The 24,294-nt window shown below is 45.9% G+C and overlaps 1 protein-coding gene across 1 annotated transcript; it reads left to right on the top strand.

The window, feature by feature from the left end:
* Nucleotides 1-507: 507 nt before the first annotated feature.
* IHO1 (interactor of HORMAD1 1) lies at nt 508-23,083 on the top strand. Its single transcript, XM_051627857.1, has 8 exons — nt 508-563; nt 8,070-8,223; nt 9,603-9,760; nt 11,584-11,632; nt 12,294-12,381; nt 20,375-20,478; nt 21,779-22,213; nt 22,247-23,083. The coding sequence occupies exons 1-8, from the start codon at nt 508-510 to the stop codon at nt 23,081-23,083; spliced, it is 1,881 nt and encodes a 626-aa protein (XP_051483817.1).
* The last annotated feature ends 1,211 nt before the right edge of the window (nt 23,084-24,294 follow it).

The raw sequence follows: 24,294 nt of genomic DNA on the forward strand, positions 1-24,294 counted from the left end.
AGACCCCAGGAACCCCAACCCCCAGGGTGAGATCCTGGGATCCCCAACTCCTGGGGTGAGACCCCCGGAACCCCAACCCCCGGGGTGAGACCCTGGGATCCCCAGCCCCAGGGTGAGACCCTGGGATCCCCAACCCCCAGGGTGAGATCCTGGGATGCCCAGCACGGCCCCAGGTCCCCAGCCCTGGCCTGTGAGAGCAGGACCCACCCGCGAGGCCCGAGGGGCAGGCGGGCCGGGCTGTGCCCTGGGCCTGTGTGGAGCGGCCATGTCAGTCGGGCCTGGCCTGGGCCGGCAGGGCCGCGCTCCCCCCCGGGCTCTCCCCACAGCAAGGGGGGCACCGGGCGATGCTCACCCCGAGCAGGGCTTATCTGTCTGTCTCCTTTTCCCTCCTCCCTGCAGGGCAGCCCGGCAGCATGGCCACGGGGAGGTAGGGGAGGCCGGGTGCAGCGACCGGGCGGCGCTGAGGGCCAGGAGGGCCCAGCGAAGGTGTCAGCTATGAAGAAAAACATGAATGTTAATGTCTGGAATATCAAGGAGATGTTGAGCACGCCCATAACCACTGGGTAAGTTTGTGCTGGGAGACTGGGAGGGAAAACTGGGAGGAAATTGTCTTGAAATCTTAACACTTGGTGTGCTTGATAGTGACGGCATGAAACACACCTGGAATGGATCTCTGGTTAATTGCAATACGGTTAATTAACGTACTTTGTGGTCCTGCTTGTGCCTGCATTGCTCCCAGCCTGCCAGGCAGCAGCACAGAACCCCCATTCCCAGGAACTAAAAACCAGCACTGGCTGAAAGCTGTCCTCTGGCTTATTCAGAGCTTTTTGGGGGAAGTCCTGTAGCCTCTCTGTGTCTAATTAGAGAACTGAAATGTTCCCTCTTGCCTTGTGTAGAGAGCAGATAAAATGAATGTTGATTTGCAATGTTGTTACACATTCCCAGTACAGGTTGTGGAAGCCCCCTCCCTGGAGGTGTTCACGGCCAGGTTGGATGAGGCTTGTGCAGCCTGGGCTGGTGGGAGGTGTCCCTGCTCCTGGCAGGGAGGTTGGAACCTGGTGATCTTTAACATCCCTTCCAGCCTTAACCATTCATGACTCTATTGATTATGTAACTCTAAAATTACTCCATATTCTGCATTTATACACGTGGCTTAATTTTTTTCTCAGCAGAAGTCAAAGAGCAGCTAGAACTCCCCACATCTAAGACATATGGTGAAGTAGTTAACATTTTTTGGATGTAGACATCTGGAGATCAAATGCGTAAGACAGGCTGAGTTTCTTAGAGCTGAGCATCACCTTTTGCATCACATAGCTAAATAAGGCAGCAAGATTTATCCCTTGTTTGGCTCCCAAGAAGCCAATTGATTAATTTCATCCTCTGAGCCTCTGTTAAATAACCCACTTGCATAACTAATTGTTGTTCAAATTCACAGTTTTAGTCATGCTGTCTCTTTGGCCTGATGTTGCCACGACAATGGATGATAATGAAAACATAATAGTACTTTCCTTGCCCATTATAAAAATACTTGTCATATGTATGTGAATTGATTGAATTTTGCACAGGTGTGGGGGTGAAAGGGGAGCCAGTGCAGGGGATAATGTGTTTATATCTGTCATGGTTTTGTCTTTATAAATATGCATAGCATAATTCTATTGTCTTCTTGGTACCTGCGGATTTATTTTCTTTTTAAAATCAGTTTTCAAGAAGTTACTTCTAAGGAGCTTGAAAACCTGAGGCTTTCATTCTGGTTAGAGGCTGAGCCGGGGAAATACAGAGAATATGTATTTATATATTATATATTATATATATCTTATATATATAAATATGTAATTTATTTATATACATACAAATCATTCTGTGGAGTCATGTAATAGAAAAATAAATTAGTGGAATAAGCACAGGTGCCTGTTTGGAAAGGGATAATTTGAATTCCTTCCTCTTCCAAAGCATCCTATCAACTACACAGTCTTCCCTTTTAACTTGTTTAATTAATGCAGAAAGAAAATACAGACAAGATTTTAACATCCACTCCTCAGCATTCCACCTTTTTTGCAAGTGAGTTCAAAAGGGCCCAACAGGGCATAAAACGTTACTGAAAAATGCAGCTGGATTTTTGGGGGAGTTAAGAAGGGGGAGAAGGTTCTCAGGAGGAGACTGAACTTTATCTAAGGGGAAAAAAAAGTTACTCAGGGAGCATGTGCATGTTTGTATGTATTTGAAAGAGAGGGAGAGGTGTTAATTACTTTTTCCCAGTTCACATTTGTCACTGGAAGCCTTTCTCAGCACTGCAGGGTATGCTGTATGATTCCCAGGATGCTGCCTTTTGGAGAGCTTTAAAAATGAAATGTAACATCAGCACATAATCTAGGCAGGGTATGAGTCACGCTGTGAGTTCTTTGCAAGTTTGAGTCAGGGCGTTACTTCTGGAAGCAGCTGCCACTGGGTCCCTGGGAAATGCAGAGCTCCAGTGACACAACACTCTCACGGCAGCAGCTCTGTGCCAGCCCAGTATTGCTCTGGGTTGTATTTGTTCCCTGTCATGTGTCTCTGTAACCACCAGCAGCCTGAGAAACAGGGTGGGGGAACTAGAGTCCATGTTTTTGCTGGTTTTATGTATTAATGTTGACATAATAGAGATGACAGGAAAGGAGAAGAGAGATTATCTAGGTGGACACTGGCATATCAGGGTGCCAGTTACCTGAGGAGGTGGGAGGGGTGGCGGGCAGAGAAGGGCAGCTGCACAGTGGAGAAAGCTTACACTCGTGTATCGACAAACGACAGTTTTTGTGGACTGAAATGCCAGACTCGATTAGGGAAAGTGTCAGGTTGGAGCAGCACTGGCTGCCCAGCCAGAGGGCAGCGAGGCAGGATTGCAGAGAGCGTGAGGACAGCGGCGGCAGCAGCAGCGAGGCTTCCATCAACCCTTTATCCACCCGAGCAGCCTCGGCGGCGCGCGACGCTGGAAGCACATTTCCAGACACCACCGACACCTGCCTCGGGCAGGGGCCTCCCGGGGGATAGACACATCTTGCCTTGGCCCTGAGCTGAGCACAAGACCCACCTTCAGTGCGTCACTCCGGCAGTGCTGACATGAGAGTGACAGCAGTGAACTGGAGCCGACATCTCTGCAGGAGCCACAGAAGCCAAAAAATCCACTGCTCCTTCATTTTGAAAAGGACGCTGACGTAGGAAGAAGGAAGCTTGTTCAAAAGAAACTCAACTGGATGGCCAAAAGGGCTAAATGCTTGCCTGAGGCATGCAGATTATCTAGGCTTCAAGTTGAAGCTCAGAACAAATCCATACCAGCTATCAGATCAGATACGAGGGGGATCAGTACCAGACTGGCGTGGTAAAGGCGACTGCTGAAAATGAGAAGGCATCCTTCAGGAAATTAAATACAATAAAAACCAGAAAAATAGAAGCCAATATATTATGATTTGAGATTGAAGTTAGGAGAATGTTCTGGTTCCGTGAGAAAAGCAGTAAGTTGCTAAAGGCTTGAAAGCTGCTAATATACCTACTTCCAAAGCCATCAGAAGCAGAAAGCCTGCCAGAGAGTGTGTAAGGCCAATATGTGATAAAAATAATAAAGAGGCACTCAAAAGGGTTTCTGTAAGCTAGGGCTTAATGGGGCCACTGCTCTCTATGGCTTATTTCTGCTGTTGACAAAACCTCCCAAATCTAACAACCTCACTCAATCCATTATCCCAAGAAATTCCATTCCACATAGCAGAGCCACGTATTTTGAAGTCACTCTAAGGTCCCAGAATAAGCAGCAAATGTAGGAGACCACCAGGACAAAGACTGGGAGAGCAGCCATAAAAATCCTGAGCTTTGGAGGAATGAGAAATCAGGGCTGTAAGTGCAGGTTGGAAGATGGTTTCAGACTGGGGGAGCAAAATACCTGTCTCCAGATGTCTAGTTCTTAATATGGTTGGGAATACATTTAGTGTAAGTGAACAGGGCTGCTCCATGGAAATCCCAGTCTCCTCCTCAGGAAAAGGCCCCATGAGCCCCTGCGACCAGCAGCTGACTCAGGACAAAGGGCTAACACAGTTTCCAGGGTGAGGAATGTTGGGGCAGTATTGAATCCTAGCCAAATAGAGTGGCTCATAGGAAGTACAAATGACCTTGAGGAATTAAAACAAGACCAGAAGGGCTTTGAGCCTGAAATCTGGAAACTGGAGGCAGTGTTTGAATGATAATATCTGAATAACCGAGAGGGATTTTGTTACGGTTAGTGCATTAGGGACAGTGCCAAAATCTGTTTGTAGAAATTCCTTTTAGGATATGGCACAAATTATTTGCAGCAAGCAGGTCATGCTGTTCCAGAGGGCAGATAGCAGAATAGTAGTTTTATGCTGTGGCTCTTCCCAGAGAGGAGATGGCATTTGGCTGGAAGCAGCAATAGCAGCTAAAACTCCTGATTTAAACTCCTCCTGGATGCTGAAGTTCCTCTGCACCCAAAGCCAACAATGATCCTTGCTCGTTTGCCAAACACACTGGCAGGCAGCAAACAGTGATGACAACAGGAGCATAGCAGAGCTGTATCCTACAGATACAGACTGAAGCCAGGAGGAAGAGCAGGTGAGCAGCAGCTCCCGGAATTTCAATTGGATTTGTTGTGATGCAGCCCTGGTCACTAAATGAGGAGGAACAGAGAGGGCTGGGAGATTTTCTGGAGGGGAATCAGGAGAATAGAAACTTAATGGTGCTAATACTACTCAAGAATACCACCAGGACAGAAAGATCTCTTCTTTGGGAAAGAGGCACTTTGAAGAAACGTGTCAGGAAGGTGTATGTGAGCTTCACCCACCGTGCTCGGAAAGGAGAGGGATGCTGGCCCAGGTTCAGCGAGGGTGACAGAACCAAACAAAATCACTGACAGCAGCACCACAGTTAAATGTTATTTTGCAATTTGTAGAAGGCTCAGTTTGCTTTTCCAAATTACTCTTAAACCTTGGTGTTGGTGCTTAAGAGCGGATGCAAACAAGAGAGGAAAAACTACTGATTTTAAAAAAAGACCAATAAGGGCTATGGCAATTTATAGTTATGAATTTTTTGGCTTGCCAATGCCACTAGAAACATCTAGGAAACACAAGAAGAGGGTATTTATCACGTGCTGCATTTCCCTTGGTGTGTTGTATCTGGCAGCCGCCTGAGGCAGGACCTTTCCATGAAAGGTGAACATCTGCAAATGGTTGTGCTATAAAATATTTGGAAGTGGAAATTGGAACTTAGGAAAATGCAGGAGGCTCCCCAAAGATCTATCTTCTTCTGTGGAGGGGTGACTCCCACTGACAACAGGGAAAATGAGACTGCAAAGAACTCACTGCCTCCTTGGATATGCAGAGGGCTGCATGGTTTTTAGATCACGGTCATGTTACACCAAAGGTTGGAAATGCCAATCTTGCAATATCTTCTGTAAAGTTAGGTGGGAAAAAGAAACTGTTCCATCAGTCACAGGGGATGATTTAGCATCAAGAACTTGAAATGTCACTTGTCTTACAGAGCTACAGCTGGTTTTGCTTTGGACACACAGGCTAGTGCCAATACTATAGGAACACTATGGGCAGAAAGGCATGAAGGGCTCCAGGAGTGGCTTGTGTTAGCAGGAAGCTAAAAGTTCTCCAGATGCAGACTACTGCATCACCTAGGATGCACCTAGGAGGGACCTCTAAATGGAATTAAATATCTAGGATGTTTTCTCACCGTTTATAGGGAAGGGTTTATATTTAGGATGGAACATGCATCCCTGCAGCTCAGACATCCTGAAGGGAACAGTCAGGTGGTTACAAGAGTTGTGTTTGCTTGATCTTGATCTGATCAGTATCTGATCTCACCATCAGGGATAGGCCTGGGTCAAGTGTGGCCAGGCTGATGTCTTGCCCAGATGGCCTTGTTAGTAAATTAATTACCAGCAGTGTTAAGCAAGGGAGAAAGAAATGGGTTGTTCAGAAAAATGAGTGTATTCAAAAGAGACATCTGTTTCATCTCCTGCCTGATTTGCAGAAGTGCTGTTGTTCCTAAAGCAACCACTGAGGTAGGGGACTTAAGACACAAAAATCAGGCTCCAGAGCAGCCAACAGCCACATTTATTCACGGTGTAAGTGCAGAGAGAGCCTAGAAAGTCACTTGGCTGATAAAGGGCTCTCAGCTCAATATTCCTCAAAATTCCAGTCATAAAACTCATTGTAGGGGTCTTATGGGTCTTATACTTCAGGCATTAATTGATGTGAAGGGACTGAGAAAATGAGCAGGTTATGGGATGTTATATTCACCAGTTGTACCAGACACTTTCAGAGGGGGTTTGACAGAACAGTAAAGCACTTAAGGATTAAAAAAAAACAAACCTTCCTTAAACAGAGAGGGAGCTGTTTTGGCTAGAAGGCAGGAGGATTTATAAAACTGGTGCAGGAGATGTGATATGTTGCAAGCAGGAGTCCTGCCCCTGTGGGGCTGTGGCAGCCTGTGTGCTCACATCTCTCCCTGACATGCTGCCTGTAGATGAAGTAAAAAAATACAGAGATTTTTTCTTTCACAAAGCTTGACTGAGATGGAAACAAGAAGCTGTGCTAGTGAAAGCTGTATTCAGATTTCTTTCTTAGTAGATTCAGGGTCCAGAGACAGATGGAGGGAGAAGTTTTGAATTCAGACAGATTCATCAGGCTTTTTGAGAACCCAGAAACCCATTCCTCATCTGGTTTTGCCTGTGGCTCAGTGTACTCAGTCAGCTCTGAAGCCAGAAGTATGAACACGATATTGCCACTGACAACAATATATAATGAAGAGGGAGACTGAGGAGCTCAAGGACTGCTACTAAATCCTTTCCCTGTTGTGTGTATGATGTTTGGGCTCCTTCCAAAAGTGGGGATTAACCAAACACATCACTGCTAATAAGTGTTGAGGTGATCATCTTTTGTTATACACGTGAGTTCGACTCCTGTTCTTTCTCCTTTACTTATTTGATTTGATATGGAAGGAAAACCCTGCATAACAGCCTTTTTCATTCATTTTGGTCTGTCAAAGCTCCATAGGCAGCAACACATCTCTCCATTTTGGTAGCCTAAAACCCAGCAAGAACTGAGAGTATAAACCTGGCCCAGCTTTCCTTATTTTAGGACCTAGCGTAAGCCCTGTGTTAGACCTTGTGGATGTGGAGCAAGGGAACAGTGATCATGTGAGAAATGAAAAAAGTCTCTGTCTTTGATAGCAAAAAATCAAAGCCAGCCCCTGACATAGGGAGAAGTGCAACTGTGCAGGGAAACAAACCCTTGTCTGGGGGAAACTGTTACTGGCCCAGGACCCCAGTCCATAAAGCAGCAGAAGCCACGTCTCTGAAGACAAGAAGAATCAGAGCAACATGGCACAGAGTCAAGGCTAGCTAGAAAAAGGTTTATTTGGGCAATGCTCAGAGGAAACAAAAGAGCTTCTGAGTAGCATGTTATTATGTTTGAAATGCTTCTAACAACTTGGATCAATTTATCCAGCCACATGGTACCTATTTATTTGTTGTTCCGGTGTGTCAGACTTAAGGCATCGGGAGAATTACTGCCCAAGAAATGTCAACTATCAGTTAGAAAGGTTTGCTCTGTTGGAACGGCCTTCCAAATAAGCTGAGCAGCATCTGATTTACAACAGAGATTATTTATCCAGAGTAGTGAAAGGGGAGAGACCTGGTACTTGCTAGGAGCAAACACCAGGGTGTCCCCTAAACTACTGACAAGGCAGGTAGGATGAACTGAGTTAGGTGGCCAGTCCTGGTTTTGGTCTTCTCTCTGCAGGACAAGCTGGAGAAACACCTTCACCCCTGCAAGGTGAATGCCAAGCTCCCACACTGTGCTTGCATGGGTGCAGCAGGTTAAGATAATCCAGCTGGCTTTGCATGGCAAACCTGACGTTTTGACCCTTACCCAGTTACAGGGGCAATACCCTCCGAGTGGAGAGTGAAAACTAGCATGACGGGATGAGCCATGCTCGAACAGTTCCAGCAGGTCGTGTAGGCAATTCTGTTTGGCTTCTTAATTCCTCAAGCCTCACTCCCAACCTGCTCTGCTCCATTTCAGGTCTACTAGGTTTTCCACGCGGGGCAGCGGTCCCACCGAGCACTCGAGCCTCAGCAACTCGCAGCCGCTCTTCGGCTCCCAGCTCTGCCCGGAGAACCTGCAGGCGGCGCCGCTGAAGCTGAGCACCCAGCTGGGACAGCACAACTCCCAGGACGTGAGTCTCTCTCTCTTACAGCCCCATGCAGGCACACAGCCACCCATCAGAGTTCATGGAAAATGCTGAAAGCAGGTGGTGACACTGGCAAATGTTGGTCACTGCTGAAGTCAAGTTGTCTTCTTGACACTTATGCATATGTAGTGGGGCTGGATAAAGTAGCAGCTGGTTGGCTGAAAACCCAGTTATTTATAACAGATTATGATAAATTTTTATTGAGATAGGTATTATTTTCTTTAATCACATTTTTTTTAAATTACTAAACCAATACTAAATTCTTCTCAAGCTCATGTCTTTAGACGACCTAGCTAAGGTGGGATATTGCATCTACTCATCCTTGCAAAATACTGTGTTTCTCTTCATTAGATTTCTGCAAGAATGACAGAGGTATTCAGTGCAAACCTCCACTGACTGAAACTCACCTGCCTGTGTTGTGGGGATGACTGATGCTTGAATGATTTTAGATCAAGAGCTTCTGAGCTCAAAGTCTTTCTCCTACAGCATGTGGTTTCTGATGTTACCAGCTTCACTAAAATAATTCCTGCACCCCTAACAGAGAGCATCAGATTCAAATAGACACCTGAGAGCAAGGATTAAGAAAGAGCCAGCTTGGTAGCCCTAGGCTGATCAGTTTCAGATCCTATCTGTTGTCCTCTGCATTTTGCTAAGGATCTTGTCCATCAACTGCAGCAGCTTTTCATCAAAACACCAAAAAAGGAAATTCACTCTTGTTGATGAAAGAAGAAAAATTAATGGAATTTGCATTTTCTTATGTTTTAAGGAAAAAGTATTTTCATTTTGGTCACAGTGTCTGGAGAGTCTGTAGATTGAGGAAGGTCTTTACAGCTTTCATAGTAATATTAAATGTCTTGTTCTGAATTGTATATTGAAGCATGTGAAAAACTCATCTACAGTCTGGTGATGTTCCTAGTTAGCAGCAAAATTATGTCATCCACCAGGAAATTCAGTAAGATTTTCTTTAGATTCCTGCACAGGGAGATCCTACTGCCATCTTTAACTTTTCCACAATTCCAGGAGCACTGGCATTCATTTATGATCTCTGTGCTGAGCACACAGGAGAAAAAAAAATCTGCACACCTGATGATTGTAACCAATGGAAAATCCTCAGGATGAAAGAAAAACCTGAGTCTGGTGGCATTTGGGCTGGGTCTCAGTCCCACAGGGAGCTGATCTAACGAGGCACACTAAGTGAGCCATACTCTCATGAAATTCTTAATCTCCTCGTCCAATCTAATCTGTCACATCCAATCACTGTGATCTCTGTCTGCAAAAGAACTTGGTACACAAATGGGGTTTTTTCTAATTGATGCTCTGATTATTTTTACACTTCAACATTTTTCTTTCTTTTTGTGCAACAGAGCGAGCCCAGCATTTTTACCAAATACCAGACAAAACCACCTTTATTTGATGAAGATCCAAAAGAAAAAGGTTTGCTCCATTTTGGTGCAGGAAGAGAGAGAAGTTTCTTGGAAAGTTTTGAAGTGTGTAAGAACAAAATAAAGGACAAACATGATCGGTATGTAGGCATCCACTGGAAGTTATTTCTGTGCTGGTGGTGATCACTCCCTGCAGCTCCTTCTTCCCCTCTGAAAAGTCATACATGACACAGATGCATATTTCTCCAAGGAAAGTATCTTTTCAGATTTTAAATAATCTCTGATTGGGAAGAGTCACAGGGTAAGAGAACAGGGCTTATTTGCAGTGTGATTTATGTAACAGACTCAGTCATAAGCCACAAGGAACACCAAACTCTAACCCAAATTTACCTTTGTCCTTTAATCAGCAGGGCTTTTTCTGTACTGATTTTCAGTGAAAAGCCACATTTCACAAAATTGGGACTATTTCACAAAAGTGTTGGGACTATCAAAGGGACTCTCAGATCTGTCTCCACGTTTAGGCCAAATGAGGAAGCTGCCAAGCAGATGTGTGTGCAGTGGAAGATGCAGTGATGGCACCTTTATAAATCTGCCTGTATCTCTAGAATTTTACTTGTATATGAGATTTTTGTATCTTCTGGTTTTGGTAACAGACAAGTGTAATTTGCTAATGTAACTTGCATCTGCTCTTTGTCAGATGTTAGGAATTAAATGTTGGTCCTGAAGGACTTTAAGGAACAAGCTAACTGTTTCAAGCCCAAAAATGAAAGATGGCAAACTCCCCAGTGCCCCTATAAATAATCCTTAGCACTGTACATTTTGTAATGTAGCATCCAAAGTGAAGTACATTTTTATTAAAAGCCTTTGATCAAATCAGGCTGTGTATCCTTCCCTTTTTGCAGTGGGCACTTCTGATAAGGCAAAATTTGATTTTCTAGTGCCTGTTAGAGAAGAGGAGGATTTTTGTAAGTGAATTATGAGAAATGAACAAACACTTTTAAATGTTTAGGCAAAACTCTTAATTATCCTTTATTTCTGCTTTAAATGAATTGTGCTCCTTCCTACACTCCAGACTCCCTCCCAGACTAGAAGCCTGTTTATAGAAGTAGCTATATTATCTTTACAAAGATAATTTATCCATCTGTATCCCCCACAAGTTTGACTAATACAAGGAGCATCCTCCTTTCCACAAGGCTAGGAAGACTTCAGAAGCCGTGCCTGATCCCCATAACTAGACTCCACTTGGCCTCCACCTTTTGGGTTGTTGCAATTTGGATCACTCAGTGATGGCTTTAAAATGACCTGAACCTTCAGAGGGGAAACAGATTATCCCTTTGCTTAGCAACCAGCCTTGCATTTTGGTTTCATGGGTTAATCATGAACATATCCCGGTTCCTGATAAGCTCCCTCCACTTAAAAGGATGGATAACAGAAACCACGGGCGTAATCTCAGGAGGAAAGGACTTACAGTATTTGTTCTTCCTGGCTTGGGCTTTGTTGATGCTGAAGTTTTCCCCGTATTTTCCCACAGTTATTTTAGTCCAAACACAATATCCCTGTATCCCAGCAACTGGCACGTCACCTCCGCCAAGGCTGGGTCCTTCCGGAGCTGATAGCGCCGTGGTAACAGCCCAGCAGCTAACAGGCAGTTGTGTGGATGCCAAGGAAAACTTCTGAGAGAGGCACAAATGCTTGGCCAAAATATGGGGAAGTTAAAACCCACCACAATTCCATGGATATGCTATCTCTGTTCATGTGTATAGATTTTTTTTCTTACTTTCCCTAGCAGGCCCCACGCTTCTGTAAAATGACTCCAAAGGGTCCTGCACCCTTCTGTGCTTACCCTGTGCACTAGCCCATTCCTCCCAGTGTTTCATGTCTCATGTTTCCTGTGATCTTTTCAATTTCTGTCTATTTCAGTAACTTACATGTCTGTTTTGTACTTGGTTTTGTTTCATTTTAGTGAGGTGTTAAGCACCTTTATGTCCAGTATCAAAGACCAGCTTCAAGGGGTAAGTTAATTCCAATTCAGGCTGCAGAATAATGAGAACTTAGAAATGCTACAGAACAATTGTCTTCTCTCATTGACTGTGCTGATATCTGAACTATTACACTGATTGTTCTGAGCACTCAAATACTTTAAACTAACAGTTGTCTATTTTTGGGCACATACCATTGTCTTTGTAGCCTGTCCTTAGGTCCAAGGTCTTTAGGGCCTTGCCTCAGAATCAGCAGTGGAATTTCTCTGGATCTCAGGAGCAAGAACAGGCTGTAATGACAGTCTGCAAATACCAGTTCTTTTTTTCCTTCTGGAAGATAGTAGTCTCCTCTTGGGAATAAGGGAATGTGGTCTTGCTGTCTGAAAGTGAAGGTCTCTCCCCCAACACTTAATTTGATATTTTTAAGGCTTTTTTTTTTTACAGATTTGTGTCTCAATTTCATTATCTGATAAAGACTTCTGCAACATTTTTGTGAGCCTTTTGAGCCACCCCAGATCTCCTTTGGGGTTGCAGCCAACAGCTGGACAAACTGTTTCAAGCAACAGATAAATAACCATTTTCAGGCTGTTCCATTCCATTCCATCACAGGCATTCTGGGGCTTCTGGGTCTGTGTTTTTGGCAAACAAAGAAAGGGCAATGTATTAATTTTCTCATTTACCTTTGTTTTTGCAGCTGCAAGCATGCTTGGACAAGTTTGGAGAAATGTTTGAGTCAAGAAACAAATCCATTTTGGTTCACCTGGAAACCATTTCCAAGACACGTGAGTCCTCTCAGTATTTCTGTTAACAGCAGAGGGCACAGTCAAACTGCTGAATGTCAGTGTGATGTCTTGGAGCTGGGTGAGCCAGGCACCTCATGCCACTCACAGCTGCTCTGCCTCAGGGAGAAGAACTCATGGTATGGACTCACCCATGGTATGGACTGGCCTGTTTTCCCATTCTCTGTTACATTCTCCTCTTCTCTGCTCTCTTGAGCTGTGTCAAAGAACTTTGGTGTTATGTAGTTAGACACCACAGATAATTGCACCTCCATGGTTTTGTGTTCTGCCTGGGGTATGACCATCTGGAGCACTAATGGAATACATAGTAAAAATAACTCAGATATTTATATCCTGAGCATCCAGATTCAGTTTTTAGGGCTTTGTCAGGTTTTCACGCATTAGTTTGAAGTCTTCCATCTTTCCTCTGTGCTTGAAGTGAATGTATTATTAAATATGAGCAAAACTAGTACAGCTTATTTCTTAAAGTACTAGATTGGTGTGACAGTGCAGTATCTAGCAATACAGCTTAGGGTTGTCCAGGAGTTGTTTCCTTACTGAAATGTATGCCTTGGGTCACTCCAGCATGTTCACTGGCTGTGTTTCAACGACCCTGAGGAACTTCAACATGCCCCATCCCTGGAAGTTGGATGGGGCTTTGAGCAACCTGGTCTAGTGGGAGGTGTCCCTGCCCATGCAGGGGGGGTTGAAACTACATGATCTTTAAGGTCCCTTCCAACCCAAACCATTCTGTGATTGTATAAGTAAGAAGCACATTAGTGAAGCACACCATTGTCATGATAAAAAAGGTGACCTCCCAAAAAAGCCAATAATGTAAAATACTTTTGAAGGGCTAGTCACAGCAGTGTTCACTGAGGGAAAGTGCTTCAGAGAAATTGTTTCTAATTTGGCTTAGATCTGAGCCTTTAAGAATGCATTAACTTTTAATGCTGGCATTATTTTTATCAACACCCTGTCAGGAATCTGCTCTGTGCAAGAACAGGAGGCCAGCTTTACTACCTGCAAGAAATGTGAAGTGAGTTCAAGGCAGCAGGCATTCACAAAAGCACCATAATATTTACTGTGCAGTAAAATGAGGCTCCCACAAAGCACAGCTTTGACAGGAACCCTTTAAGTCAACACAGGAAAAAAGAGGGGAGTCTGGTGCATTCTTTGTGAGGCCGTGGTAGCCTGTACATATCCATCTTGTTATACTAAGAACACTCCCTTGCTGTGCTTGGCAAGTGCTGTTGGTGGGACCTTAACACAAGCAAGAATCTGTCTGCTTTGGCCAGCAGAACAAGCTTCCCATTCTGCATTTGTCCATCTCTTGATTACTTGAGTGCCTCGACTCGTCCACTCTGCAGCAAGACTTTGCCTAATTTCATACACCTCTTGCACAGAAATTGTTGTCATGGCACTGAAAATCAAATCTATTGTTCACAGATCCCCCTCTTCATTCTGTACCATTTGCTCAGCTGTCTTGTTTCTTCTCTGTACACATTTTAAATAAATGTGCCTTGAATTAAATGAGAAACCTCCCAGAGGTGCCTGCTGCTAGATTTTTGAAGCAATTGAAAAGAAAAATTGGCACTTTCTGTAATGTATCATGCTGCAGGATGTTGAATATATAATGAAAATCATCACACACTTCACAGTGATGTTCTTTTTATATTTCTGGGAGGTTCATCTGTCACTGGTTAATAGCTGATAAACACTGGTATTTGACTGGTACCACAGTGATGGATAATTAAGTTCCCACTAAATAAATACTTCCACTATTGCCTTGAAAAGATCCCAACTGAGACAATTTTGCTGAAAAATTGGTATGAAATTCCTTAACTCAGGTGATATAGAAGCTAAATTCAGAGCTGATAAAGACTGAATGCCAGTGGCTGCTGATACAGCACCCTGGGATGTGGGTGACAAGGGAGAGACATGATAAATCATTGACAGGGGAGGGTTTCACATGTAGGAGAGGAATGCTGGACATGGAGAGCCTCTCTTCAAAGAGAGAAGTCATACACCAGGAGTTTCAAACAGATCTGAGAAGCAAAGGAAGGTGGAACTTGCAATCAGGTTTGCCTTCATTAAAAGCATATAAGGAGAATCACAGGCCTCATGTGCAGCAGGGGGCTACAAGCACATTTGGCACAGACTGCAGAGTCACTGGGTGAGAACAAAACAGAAAATATTTTTCAAAATATATTTCTAAAGTGTTACAAAATGCTGCTGGGCTGGCATGCTCTGTGCAGCAAGATTAAGAAAATGTTCTCTTTTGAGTGTCTGTCCATATGTGCTTGCACACAGTAGATAGAGCTGTGTCTGGCACTGGAGATGAGGTAACATGTGCCTGAGCAGCTTCCACAGAGGCCCAGCTGCTCTGTGCCTTGCACACCTGGCTGTGCACAGGGGTGGAAGGAGCCCAGCAGACCCTGTGGCCTCAGTGCTTCCACCAGAGCTTCTCTGGTTGACTTGCCCACCTATCATTTCCTCTTTCCTTCCAGTTTCAGCTCCTGTAATTAATTTATGTTTGTTTGTTTGTTTCTCATTTTCATTTATATACCCCCAGTTCTATCAAAACTTCCTATTTTCTTACTGCAAATCCCAGCTGTCACAGCTCAGCCCTCTCTGAACTGCTTTGCTTTGCTGGTATCTGGCAGTTCCAGCTGTGACAACTGCCATATCCTCAGCACCACCTTGACTTCACTGCAAATGAGAAGCACATTCCCAGCCAGGATGCCACAGGCAATACTGTGACCCTCCTGCCAGCAAAGGTGACAAAATATCATGCAGTGTGTCCCTTGGAGAGGTATGAGCTGATGCAATTCTCTGATGAAATCCAGTGCCTGGTGGGCAGTCTTCAAACGTACCTTGCTTTGAGACTCCTGAGGCCCAGTAGTTGCTGGCAAGGTTTCTTTCTGGTGGAATTTGCAGTGTCTGTAATGGTGTGATGTGAGCTTGTTTACTGTGAACAGGATGGTCTGGGCTGGGACACCCAAGCCATCCTCTTATGTTGTGTGTTTGTAGAGATTGAAAAGTCAGGTGGTTTAAATCTGATAAAGGAAATATGCCTTTCCTGTGCAGCTGCTCACTGACCATGTGGTGACTGGCAATGAGAGTTGTTGTGATGAGGAACTTAACCAGATTCCAGAAAAACTTGGCATGGGTGGTGAGAGGTTGTTTGGTTGTCAGGGTGAATACTGAGACCCCCCAACATCACACTGGAGAGCTCTGTGCACTCTCTGCTGAGATCTGCTGCAGCTCAGCCCCCAGTCCCCTGATGCAGGTGTCTTCTGGGTCTGTCCAAGCAGGATGCAGCCATGACAGCCCAAATGTCTCACCCATGGGCACAGCTCAGGCACTGCCCAGGGACAAAACACACTGCTCTGCTGAGCTCCATCACTGTCTTCCCTGCTCCTGTCTCACCAGGTTTATACCACCTTCTAATTCCCCCTAGTGAACCCAGGCGTGGGGGAACCAACCTCCCTCCAAAGTGTTATTTAAAGCCTCTGCACTGCCAATGCCAATCTCTGGATGAGTTGCACAGATGATGACAGATAGGCATCAGAAGCAGTTGCTATTTAATATTCCTTGGCTAGGAGGCTGAAGTTCCCTCCCTTGGCTGCTCAGACTGTACTTTTCAGCTGTTGGGAATGCAGCCACACCCAGTGCAGGCTGATTTGTGGGAAACCCTCTGCAGCACAGGGTGGCAGTCCCACCCCCAAGTCCTACAGCCTTCCAGCTCATGCCAGATTTCACATTCCACACGTTATTAATGTAAAACAGTAGCATCCAAAGACAATGGTACAGCAAATCAAAACACAGCAATGTTCCAGGTTTTAAAAATCTGCTTTGTTCCGAGTAAAATACCTGAAGAACAGCACAAGTCTGTGCATAAGCCACCCATGAACCAGGTGAAGATTCTTCCTCTGTGATCAAGTTATTAAATAATGATCTGCTGTGGGGTTTATTTGAGGAAAACTTTCTGTGAAGGAGCTGTTCTTGATAATTTTAAAAGATAAGAGACTTTACCAACAGGGTCCTTGATCTGATCTAGTTGGGCCATCTCAATGCCTTCCTGTTTGAGTCTAGATTAGCACTCATTTTAATCTTGTTTGAATAGGGTTCAACAAGTCTGAACACTCCTCTGGCATGGAAGCCAGAGAGGGAAGGAGAGTGCCCCTCCTCTGTACCAAGGGGCTTTTTTCTGCAGAGTACTCCTACGCGTACAAAGGCAACGTACTCAAATGCCAGGCTGTTGGTTGTTTGCCTGCAGCATGCTGTGCTGAGTCAAACCTATGTGCAGATCACAAGCCCAGGGGATGCAGTGCTAATTTTAGACTGAGGATACCATGTTGTAGAAAAACAGAGTAGGGAAATCAAAAAGTTTCAAAAATAATGCCGAACTAAAATGAAGCGCATGGGGAAGAACAGCAAGCTGAGCTTGCTGGTGCTGGCTTTCCTATATCCTCACTCTGTAGAGATGGAAGGTGATGAAGGGATGTGAGCAGTTTCATCCTTCAGTCACTGCTGCTTTCCTTTTTCCAGGCTTGCAGGCCAGGAGGGGGCTGGCAGGCTCCCCACACCTGCTCTTGGATTGCAGGTAGCCCTTAGGTCCAACCAGGGAGATGCAAAGTCTAGAAGGCCCACTCAAACATTCACTCCACTGTTACAAACCCATTCTGTGAGCCACAGCTTTCCCTGGTGATTTGTAAAAAGTCTCAATCTGTCAGAGCAAAAGACTAAGAGCTTAAAAACTGCAGTGAGAGAGCAGGGACAACCAAATTGCCTGCAACTGCAGAGAGCTTATTAGCTGAAATCTGTGCAGATAATCCTCAGAAATCAGCCACGCTCCTACGGAGAACAAAGCAAAGCCCTGTGGTGCTGGGTATCCTGAAAAAAATGGAGACATCCCCCCCGAGCCTAGACCTGGGAGGTGGTTTAACTCGATGCATGTGAGGAAGATACATGGACAAGGCAACTGCAGGGCTGCCTCTCCCAACGGCAGCAGCACGTGCTGCGCCCAAGCTCGGTTACTTCAGAGGAAGGCAAACAAAGATAAACATGCAGCCTGGCACGGGGCTCCCAGCTGCCAGGAGGCAGCTCCCAGTGAGTTCCCTTCCATCCAGCAGCACCTCCAGCCCTGTGCCACCAGACACCTCTGCTTTGCGTGGCTGCTTAAGCCAAACACTTTCAATCTCCTTTCATAAGAGATTATCACCTAAGCGCTTAATGGTCTTGTAGCTTTTCTCTGCACGTGTCCCAGTTCAATCTGTATTTTAATTTACACACAGACAGCTGGGACTGTGCACAGGCTTCCAGCCACCCCAGGGTGCAGAGCAGCTCCCATGAGCCAGCACCTGCACACCCTGCACTGCCCGATCTCACCTGTAGCCCCTGCTGCTAATTGCATCTTTGTGTCACCTGCTAATGAGCTAAATGCCTGCTGCCTTTTGCACTCAGGTGACTGTGGCAGATTTTAAGCAGGTCTTGAGGTGCACCCCCCAAAGCCATCTTGTCCCCTCATGCCATTCCTCTCAAAGGCTGTATTTTCCCTTTAATTAAGGCATATCTGCTTCATTTTTCTCAGCTTTTTTCATATGACAGGACATTTTCCACTGAAGAGCTTTGTTTGAATCTACAGAAAGGACACTGTGTTGCCTCTAAGATGTTGTGGTTTAAGTGGCCCCTGCAGGTTGCTGACACCTATAAGAGGAACGAGAGAAAGGGTCTTTAGGACCACGAAGGACCCGGGAAAGTCAGAATTCCCTCCCACTTCCTGCCATACCCTGTAAAAAACAGGAGAATAAGCTCAGCCCCTTTTCTTCCTGTGCCTTCTTGCTTCCTGCTGCTGCTGCTTGGAGCTTCTACAACTCGCCACGTGCTCTCCAGAATCCAACTCCATCAGGTGCTGTGAGGAGCCATGAACCCCCCTCCTCAGGCAGCCTGGCCACAAGGGACTCTCACCCACCTACTCCTGCCATCAGCAGGATCACTTTTTGTATATATTTATCAGTTTATAGATCTGTTATTTTCCCCACCTGTTACTCCCTTTTCTGTGCTGCAGTCAATTTGTTCCAGTTTAAATTTCCAATCCTTAGATCTTTCTTCCTTATTCCCCTTTTACCTTCCCATGGGAGGGTGGAGGGGGAGTAATAGGGAGCAATTCTGCCCTCTGGTTTGTGGTTTGCCCTGACTGTTAAACCAGGACAGAAGTCACATATCTTCCCCTCACATGTTACATTAGTCAGGCACAATCCACCTTTCATAAAATCTTGTTCCATTTTATTCCATTTCTCTCCACGTCTTTGAGGACATTTTCCCTTAAGGTCTGTTCTAAAACCTTGCACAATATGAGAACAAACGAGTAAGCCCATAATTGCTTGGATCTCTGTCCTTTCTTCCTTTTCAACTGTACTTTTTTTTTTTTTTTTTTAATGTCTCTGGGCTTTTGTTGTTTTGGTGGAGTTTTTTGTACAATCACTTTCTGCCTGTCGCTGCCTAATAGTTTTTACCTCTTTGACCAATTCCATCTCAAGTTTGAAGGCAGGGCACAGCTCATTGAGACAATGAAGTCTCTGCAAGCTTAATGAAAATATCTGGGCAGGAAAGGGGAGAGATCCTGAGTGTTCTGCAGTCCATGAGCACAGGGCTCTGGGGAGAGAGCTGCTGCCCCGACCAGCAGAGATAAATACTCCACGTGCAGGAACAGCTTCAGCCAGGCTTTCAGCTCCACCAACACCAGAGTCAGTCAAAGGCATGGGATCTGTAGCAAAAGAGGATTAATTAATTGCAGAGCTCTTTGTTGGAACGTGGGCTTTACTCTGATTTTTCTGAGGCACACAGCACTAGTCCAGGGCTCCAGAGTTTCAGTTATCCCGGCCCCTTGGCTTGGCAAGGCTTTGTTTTAGCAGGAGTCCTTTGCATCCTGTTTTGTTCCACTCCAGCTGCAACATCTGTACACACCTTCCTGCGCCGCTCACTGGAAAGATCAGACATGTTTAGCTAACAGCTCTTTCTCTCCACCCTGATTTACGATTTTAAAGGAAGACTTCCTTAAGATTGCTAAGGATTTTTCATCTCCACGTAGGCTGCACACTGCATTCCCAGGCTGCAGCATTTTAGACACAGCAGTGGTTCCTGTAAGAATAATTGCAGCTGCAAGGGGGAGTTACATTATGGTCCAATCTTATCGTAACATTTCCTAATTTTTATCAGTTTTTCAACAAGACTGACTGAAGCCAAGGCCATCTTGCTTCAATTTAAAACCCTCCCAGGCTGTCTGTGCCCCCTCAGGGCCCCCACTGCTTTCCAGCTGCAGCTGCCCAAGTGCTGGGCTCAGCTGCCTTGTTCAGATGGTTTCTGGCCCCACCTCTCCCTGTGCCCAGCAACTGGAAATCCCAATTATTTGCACACTCCTTCATCATTTCCTGTTATCCCTTCAGGCAGCTTTCCTTTGGTTACCAGACTCCTGTGCATTTCTGTCTCATAGTCTCTGGTTAAACTTCTCGGCCATGAACCTCTTGAATTTCCTTCCCACTACCAGCAGTGTTACCCTTCTCATCACCCGTTCCAGCTCCCAGTTACCATCAGCTGGTTGCAGAAGAGGGTCAGTTATGCTGGGGTGGGTCACATGTACTGGGGTCCCCCTCCCTTGGCCATGCAGTTGTGAAGTTGGCTGACAACTGTCTCAGCAACCCAGCTTTGCAGCTTCTCAGGGTCTTTCATCTCCAGCTGCCATATTAATAGAGCACAGTAAATGAGGCCTGCCCTATATGCAGCATCTGATAAATTTCAAGTGCCTTGCATTAAAGATCTACCCTATTGTTGATCACGTGGGGCTCTGGAGGATCTCAGCAGGGGAATCACCATGGCTGCACAGCTGAGTGTTCCGTGCCAAGCCACGGAGCAAGTACCAATGATATTGATAATACTTTATCCACATTTACAAATGAAAGACCAAATGTGTTTTTTATTGATTTTCCCTGTTTAGTGCAAGATGCTCTTCAAAGTCACTGTGGCTCCGTGCTGGAAGCTCTGACAGATAAAAGCCAAATGGAGCAGGCACTGCTGGAGATGGAGAGGAGACTCGCAGCTGTAAGCATGGAAATTAATCTTTTATTCTGAATCTTCGTTCTGAATTTCTCTGCCTTCTTCAAAATGTTAACTGGATATTAAATTGCCTTCAAATGTGGGATTATCAAGTAGATTGCTCCTATTATAATGATGGGGGAAAGACATATTAACATGTTAATTCTGGGACAGATGCTGATTGGTGCTTACCCAAGCTGTGGCTCACAGTGCTGTAAGCTCTGAACCCTAGTCAGGGAGCAAGGAGCCCAGCAGTGCCCTGTCATGGCATGCCACAGGGGAGCACCTGCCTTGGCTAGAGGAGGTGATGCAGGGCATGCCTGCCAGGGGAGCACCTAGAACTGCAGTGCCTTGTCCCTCCATCTGGAGGGTTTCCCAGGGAGAGGAAAAAAGTCAAAAAAGAACAAGCAGGTGTCAGAGATAAAAGAATGAAGCGTCAGAGACTTCCTGGGCAGGTCTGGTTTCTCTAGAGACTTAGGTGCAATTACTTTCAGCAAGGACGTGTCCCACCAGCACAGAAGGCAGCACTCCTGGGAGAGGGGGCATCACAGCTGGGTTAGGGGTTTGCCCCAATCCCACACCTCTTCCTTTGGTGGGACAGTTTGAGAATGTGTTACACAGGGAGATGCAGATTGCTGATCTTTGGGTCAATACCCAACTTGTTTGTCTAAGCTGACAAACAGTAGTACTGTCCTGGTTTAACAGTCAGGGTGAAGCACAAACCAGAACTGCTCCCTGTTACTCCCCCCTCCATCCTCCCATGGGAAGGTAAAAGGGGAATAAGGAAGAGAGACCTAAGGATTGGAAATTGAAACTGGAACAAATTGATTGTAGCAAGGGAGTAACAGGTGGGAAAAAGAACAGATCCATAAACTGATAAATATATACAAAAGCAACCTTGCTGATCGCAGGAGTAAGTGGGTGAGAGTCCCTTGTGGCCAGGCTGCCTGAGGAGGGGGGTTCATGGCTCCTCACAGCACCTGATGGAGTTGGATTCTGGAGAGCACGTGGTGAGTTGCAGAGATGCTGAGCAGCAGCAAGAAGAGGGGCCAAGCTTGCCCTTCTGCTGGCGTTTATATAGAGAGTATGGCAGGAAGTGGGCGGGAATGCTGACCCCTCCCTGTTTTGACCCTCCTGATTTTTTAAAGGTCCTAAACACGCTTTCTCTAGTTCTTCTTACAGGTGTCAGTAACCTGCAGGGGCCACTTAAACCATCACAAGTACCTTGAAGTTTCTTGTTTTAATACTATGATTGCACCTTCTCATGTGTTGCTTACTGCTTCTGCTCTGCTTGCTGTGTCCCCAGAAAGATGAGGAGATGTCGGATGTGAAAACCAGTTTCCAGCTGCTGAAGGAAGGTCTGGAGGCACTGCCAGCTCAGCTGAGTGGTCAGTACCTGAAGCTGTGGGAAGAACAAGGTTTCCTGAAGCTCCCTAACACCTTAGCTGAGCTGCACACACTTGTTTCCAGTGCCAGGCTCCCCCCTCACATGGTAGATAACTCATCCCAGACCTCCCCTGGCCTGTGCCAGGATGTTGTCCTGGGTGAGAAGAATGCACACTGGCCATGCTGCCATGGCAGGGGGGTTTGCAGCTCCTCAGGTGGGTCTCAGCACCCTTGCACGGCAGTGAGGGAGCAGCATGGAGACTGCCCTGTGAGTTGCCAGGTCACCAGGAACGGCACACCTCTGGGTGACCTAAACACACCTTCAGGAGGGAAAGCCAGCCCCAAGGCCCCAGTGGTGTGCTGCAGAGAAAACACCTCTTTGCAGAAGGTGAAATACGGTTTGGAAACGCAGAGCTGTGCTAACCATCCTCACGTGTGCTGTGCTAAGTGTCACTTTTTGGGGGAGACTCAGAAGGAACAGTGTCCACAGGAGGAGCCTCTACAAACTCCACTGGAGAAGGTGGTCAGGAGAGGCGTTCGAGGGTTTGAACCCATGTCACTGCAGCCCCAGGCTTGTCACCTTTCTGTAAGAAAAGAGGGGCCTGTACGAAGAGACCATGACTGGGTGACAGACCGTGAGATGGAGAACGTGGCTGTAGGGAGCAAAGCAAAGCAGAGGCCAGGAAGAATCCCCTGGGATAGAGCAGTGGGGAGGAAGAAAACGTGCCCCACCATGAGAAAAGGCGAGCTCTCTCGACATGCTGGCAGTGGGCTGAAGCAAAGGAAGGCAAATGGGATTACTGAGTTGGAAAGCTCCAGAAAAAATGGCTTTCCCAGATACATGGTTGCTCTCAATTTAGGAAGCTCCAGCCCAGTTCCTGCAGCTTGCAATCAGCAGATCCTCAGCAGTGCTCAGCCAAGGCTTATGAAGAGTTTCCCACCAGTCCCATGCTCCAATAAAAGCCTGCAACAACTTGTAGACAAACGAAAGAGAAGTTTGGAAATTAAAAGAAGAGCAAATGTTTCCAACGTAAAAGGGAAACTCTGGGATTCTTCTCCCCAGGAGAATATATTTGCCCTGTGCAGCACAACAGGTGAGAGCCAGATGAGCTGCTTCAGCCTCCAAAGCCCTGCTTCCTCCCAGAAACCACGTCCTGTTGCTCCACTGGCTGAGCAGAAAGTGGCTTGTTGCTCTCTAGTTTTTGATAGTGATTATTCTGATTGAGGGGGTTTGTTTTGTGTTCCTAGTGCTCATTGCAGGCCTGGCCATCTCAGTTGCAGTTTATTCCTCTGGGTGTGTTACCTGCTCAGAGGCCAGGCTTGTGCCTGGATGTTTCAAAGTCTTATTGCCCACGTTGATGTAAGAGACTGTGTGAGCCTTGAGGGGAAGCCCCCCCCTAGCTCGGGAAGCTGAAGGGGTCTGTATTCCTTTACCTCCCTGCTCCCAGAAGGGACACCATGGGCTCCAATTTCCTTGGTATTTACGCAGCAGAGAAGAACCTGCAAGGTCTGCTGAGACATTTCCTGGGGAAGAGAGGGCTGGCAGCTCAGTCAGATATAGCATGGAGATGTGCTTGGAACTTTTCAACTAGATTGATGTCATAATGTCTCCGTGGCCAGGGGCTTTACTCTGTTTCTCACTCATAGTCTCTATGTTGGTTTTTATGTCTAAAAATTCCATGTTTTCATTCCTTAGGCAGTAGGATTGTTGTTCTGGTTGATCTCAGTATGGTTCAGATTTGTCCTAGGAATTGTTTGTGAGCTTTGGACAAGGAGATGTTTTAGCTGTGGAAAGCAGAGACACAGGATCTCAGGTTTATTAACCATTGCATTATTTCTTTCAGGCTGAAATTTCTTGGTTTCAGGAATTGCAGGAAATTATTTAGTTACTAGTTTATTTGTATCTCTTAACTAAGCAGTTCCACAACATACACTTCCCAATGTTAGTTATTGTCAAACAGAAGCCAAAAGATGTGATGGTCAGACTGAGCAGATGAAGTCGCTGGTGGATTGTTCTCATCCTTTAGAAACCTGCAACTCTCCAGTGAGGAGTTGCTCCAAAATTTTCAAGTCAGAAAGGACTGGCCCACTCACCTCATCTGGCACACACAGCCATGGATGGGATGGTTGGGCAGCCCCCGTTCCTGCAGAGCAGGTCAGTCTGGGGCACCCAGCTGTGACCATCAGCTTCCACTGCTTCAGGTGTTTGAATCATGTTTGGTTTTTCATCTGAGATGTTACTCGCAAAAGAAGCATTTTGGTGCTGATGAAACAAGTTGATTGCCCCAAATCCAACTGGTCCAGGTTTGTACTCCCAAGAGGGAGGGCTGGGATTCCATTTTCCTGGCTTTAATAAACTCATTGTGTCTTCACAGAACTCTGGTGGTTTTGTGTTGGTTATTCAGGAGAGGGAAGATCCTGTTTCAGCAGGTGAGC

The sequence above is a fragment of the Apus apus genome, chromosome 9 (assembly GCF_020740795.1).
Source record: "Apus apus isolate bApuApu2 chromosome 9, bApuApu2.pri.cur, whole genome shotgun sequence".
NCBI lineage: Eukaryota > Metazoa > Chordata > Aves > Apodiformes > Apodidae > Apus > Apus apus.